Genomic DNA, 4222 nt, shown 5'->3' on the forward strand with positions numbered 1-4222 from the left:
ATAACCGAAAGGTGTTGATTTGGGGCACTTCATTGCCCATGCTTCCGGTGTTTTGAATATATAAATTTATCGGTCTAATTGATGTTTTGGAGTTTGCGCCTTGCGTATGTTTGGATATTGGTTATTTGTCTAAAACGGGTATTTGAATTGAAATAACGAGCTTTGTAAAGATATTCCTTTCTATGACTTGAGTTTAAATGATGGGTCGTTGTTTTTAAGAAAAATATTCATTTTAACTGTTTTGCGTTTTATATGAATAAACTGTTTTAATTTACTAAACGTTAAGCCTAACACTTTTTCTTATCGACATGTACATCAGGTCTTAGTGGGATCTGAGCAGCATTTGAAGCTATGTAGAGGTTCCAGTAGGACGACTTTAATATGCGTGATCCGGTTTTGGAAGATAGAAGACCTGACTTGTTATATTTTGATTGAGAATAAGATAGTCCCGTTTAGAAACTCTGGTACATATTATTTTATCTTCCTTCTTTTGTAAACTTTAAGTAATTTGTTATTAAAGATATTTTATTTAAAGGATCTGGATGTTTTAAACTGTATGCTATTTTCTAAATTTAGGACAAACTGTAATTAATTCAAAAGAGGGACAAGAATAGCAACCACAGGGACCAAAAATGTAATATACTCTATAAATATAAACGTGTTTATATATGATAACATTTGGTAAGGAAAATTACATAAGTTTTAAGTATTTACAATCGGAGTCCTTATAGTTTAGATCATCAACTAGGTAACCAAACGACACTGAACTTTTAAATATCATACATAGACACATGTCAAAAAACCCGTTACGGAACGCTAAAATTCGCAACGAACTCCCCTTAAGTTTTAATGCCATTAGCAGCAACGTGATGGTTGGAGTTGTCAATGTGTTTTTTCGCAACATGGAATTGTGAAGCATATCTGGATGGCGTTTCAGATGCAATCACAGGTGGTTCATTCAAAAACGCCCATCTGCTATTCATCCACCTGTAAAAGAACTCCCAAATACTAATATCAGCAATCATGTCAACAATAATATGTATTTAACTGAAAAAATATGAAAATTTCAAATTAGAACCCACTATTAATTATAAGAATCATGAAGTATTCAGTACAAAAACTTAAAATCTGAATAATATATTACCATCCATTCTTGAAAAGCTTCTCCCTATTTCCTTCTTCGTCTTCTTCTTCAATTTCAGCAACGGGATTTTCCTTTGTGATTGGAAGGGAATTTGATCTTCCATACATCTTTTCAGTCTCATTTTTCTATTATAAATAACATTATCTCTTAGATTTTATAGAAAACATCATAATTAAAAAAAAAATCTAGACGCCTTTTGGATGTAGCAGTCGGCCTTGAATTCATGATCTAGTTTATCATGAAAACACTAAAATGGTACTCGTACAATGCAGCGAGATATATCTTCATTTTAATGTTTCGTTTTTATTTTTTATCTTTGTTGATATAATATGATTTATGTGGTTTTGAGAAAGATAATGTTTTTACGATTTAGTTGAAGTAATTTATTTTTGGCTTAACAATAATATTTTATAAAGATAATGAATGATTCTGTTAGAACTCAATGATTATTCTAATTATATTTTAGATTTTTCATATTCAAAATGAGATATTTATCCTGTATTTGATTATGTTTATCTGCAGTTAGTTATACAAATTCAAATATGAAGCTTTAATAAGTTGTACTTATGCACAATTTACTTGTAATATTAAACTTTAAGTAATATGCTATATAGTACTTCATGCATAATAAATGGTTTTTAAGAGTTTTTGTTAAATGCTTTATAATATAGTATATATATATATATATATATATATATATATACATACTAGAAGGGTACTCGCGCAATGCAACGAGATACATCTTGATTTTAATATTTAATTTTATTCTTTACCTCAGTCAATATTATAATATGGTCTTATGTGATTTTGAAAAAAACGATGATGTTTTTATTTTTAATAAAATATAAATTTGAAGATATCATAAAAATTTGACAAAAATATATCGATATTAGTAGCAAATTAACTATTTAAACTTCCTTATCTTTGTGTAGTTTTTAATTTAATTTTTTTATTACAATTTAATTTAGGGTCAATAACGAAGTAATTTATATTTGATTTAATAATATAATTTTTTATAAAGATAATAATTAATTATTTTTGTTAGAACTCGATATTTATCTTAATTATATTTTAAATTTTTTATATTTTAAAATGAGATGTTTATCTTCTATTTGATTATGTTTATCTACAGTTAGTTACACGAATTTAAACATGGAGCTTTAATAAGTTGTATTTAAGCATAATCTACTTGTAATCTTGAATTTTAAGTAATATGCATCAATAAACAGTATTTCATACATAAAAAGTAGTTTTTAAGAGTTTTTGTCAATGCTTTATAATATAGTATATATATATATATATATATATCTAAATATTTATTTACACTTTATACCCTCAATTTAATAATAATAATAATAATAATAATAATAATAAAAACTTAACCTGATTTCCCTTTGAAAACGTGTGAGAAGATTTAAGAACACCATGTACTTCCTCTTCGTTTTTCTTCGATCTCCAATAACTTGCAATTTCTACCTTCGTCATCGACGTGTTCCTATCCAATTTCACTATAAATAACAATTGAAAATACACCTAAATTAATAACCCATCGTCCTTCAATTGACCGCTAAACAAAATTTTATAAAAAAACCGTTCATGATTTAAAACATCAATATTTACTGGGTTGGACCCGTTTACCAACGGATGACATGTTTAGCAATAAATTTCTTCTGGGTTGGATCAAAGGTGGACGCATAATTTTTTTAAACGGAACACAATTTAACCTGTTTAGTTGGTTAGTTGCTTGTATTTYCGAAGATACGTTGGATTCCTTGCAACTCTAACTTCAACCAATTTAAAAAACAGAACTATAAAAAAAAAAACTCGATATTAAAAGCTAAAAAATAGRAATCTTGTTAAAAGCAAGATTCAAATATGAGCTTTCTTGAAAGGAGAACTTAAAAACCAACCCGATTACCTAAAATTTATGTTATAAGTGTATTTTCACACAATATTTTGGCATACAACGAAAAATTATGATAACACTGTTAAGAAACGTAACCGTTTTCCAGTATAACAGAACCATGAATATGGTGCCATGCCACCGTATACCCTATAATAGATCCGTTTTTAGATCTGGTTTATCGGTAACCTTTGTTTCAACTAGTATCTAAATCACTAAACGTATGTATTAAATTCTTTAAATAAATTTAACCGGGTTTTTCGTAATTGAAACAATTAAGACGTACAAGTTTTAATGCATAAAACAGAAAGTAATACTTACCGGATTTAGAAGGTGAGTCCCAACCTGCCATTAAAGAACCCATTTCTGCTTAAACCTTCAAAACTATTTGAAATTCTTGTCTTTCCAGGAGATAGTAGTAATGGTGGTGTCACTTGATGTGTGTGTGGATATATATATTATATAATGTTACATATATATATATATATTAATATATATATATATATATTAATATATATAATTATATAGTGTTATATATCGAGGATATGGTTGAAAGCGATAATGGTGGCAAGTGTCAATAATTTATATATTTTTGTCCTTTGATCTTATCTTTAAATCAATTTAAAAATTAAAAAACATCAAATATATTTTAACTGATTTATCTTTTACTAATTGATTTATCTTAAAAAGTCGCGTTAATCTTAGGTTTGAGTTGGGGTCCACTTATTTGTTTGTTAGTGAATGAGTCTTATGGAGCGTTTGATTTCATAAAATGATTTTGTAAGATTGGATTTTATGGAAAGATTAAGATTTAAGGAAAATTAGATTTAGAATCGTTTAATTTGCATAATTTAGAGCAAACAAATTATAAATAGTTATAAAAATAATTAAATTATCTTTTTATTAAGTGCTTATTGTAGAATAAATGTTTTTAATATATTATAAATAATTTTACATATCTATACTATATTATAAAACATTTGACAAAAACTCTTAAAAATTATTTTTTATGCATGAAATATTATTTAATTGATCCATGTTACTTAAAATTCGAGGTTATAAGTAAATTATACATAAGCTACATGTTTGAATTTGTGTAAATAACTATAGATAAACATTATCAACTACAGGATAAACATATCATTTTAAATATAAAAAATCTAAATTATAATTAG

At 26.4% G+C, this 4222-nt stretch overlaps 1 protein-coding gene across 1 annotated transcript; it reads right to left on the reverse strand.

Annotated features, from left to right (window-relative positions):
• Nucleotides 1-624: 624 nt before the first annotated feature.
• On the reverse strand, nucleotides 625-3498 carry LOC112514389. The gene is made up of 4 exons (XM_025120833.1): nucleotides 3369-3498; nucleotides 2528-2652; nucleotides 1145-1269; nucleotides 625-987 (listed from the first exon to the last, which is right to left on the reverse strand). Exons 1-4 carry the CDS (start codon nucleotides 3409-3411, stop codon nucleotides 840-842), a joined length of 441 nt encoding a protein of 146 aa, XP_024976601.1. The 5' UTR covers nucleotides 3412-3498; the 3' UTR covers nucleotides 625-839.
• Between the last annotated feature and the right edge of the window lie 724 nt (nucleotides 3499-4222).

The sequence above is a fragment of the Cynara cardunculus genome, assembly GCF_001531365.2.
Source record: "Cynara cardunculus var. scolymus isolate 2C chromosome LG 6, CcrdV1, whole genome shotgun sequence".
Classification (NCBI taxonomy): Eukaryota; Viridiplantae; Streptophyta; class Magnoliopsida; order Asterales; family Asteraceae; genus Cynara; species Cynara cardunculus.

Bases quoted from the DNA above. Each gene is read 5' to 3' on its own strand.
- LOC112514389 (XM_025120833.1), bottom strand. From the start codon at position 3,411: ATGGGTTCTTTAATGGCAGGTTGGGACTCACCTTCTAAATCCG. The intron at 2,653-3,368 runs GTAAGTATTACT...TGTTATTTATAG, and splicing joins GGACTCACCTTCTAAATCCG to TGAAATTGGATAGGAACACG. The intron at 1,270-2,527 runs GTTAAGTTTTTA...TATTTATAATAG, and splicing joins CGTTTTCAAAGGGAAATCAG to AAAAATGAGACTGAAAAGAT.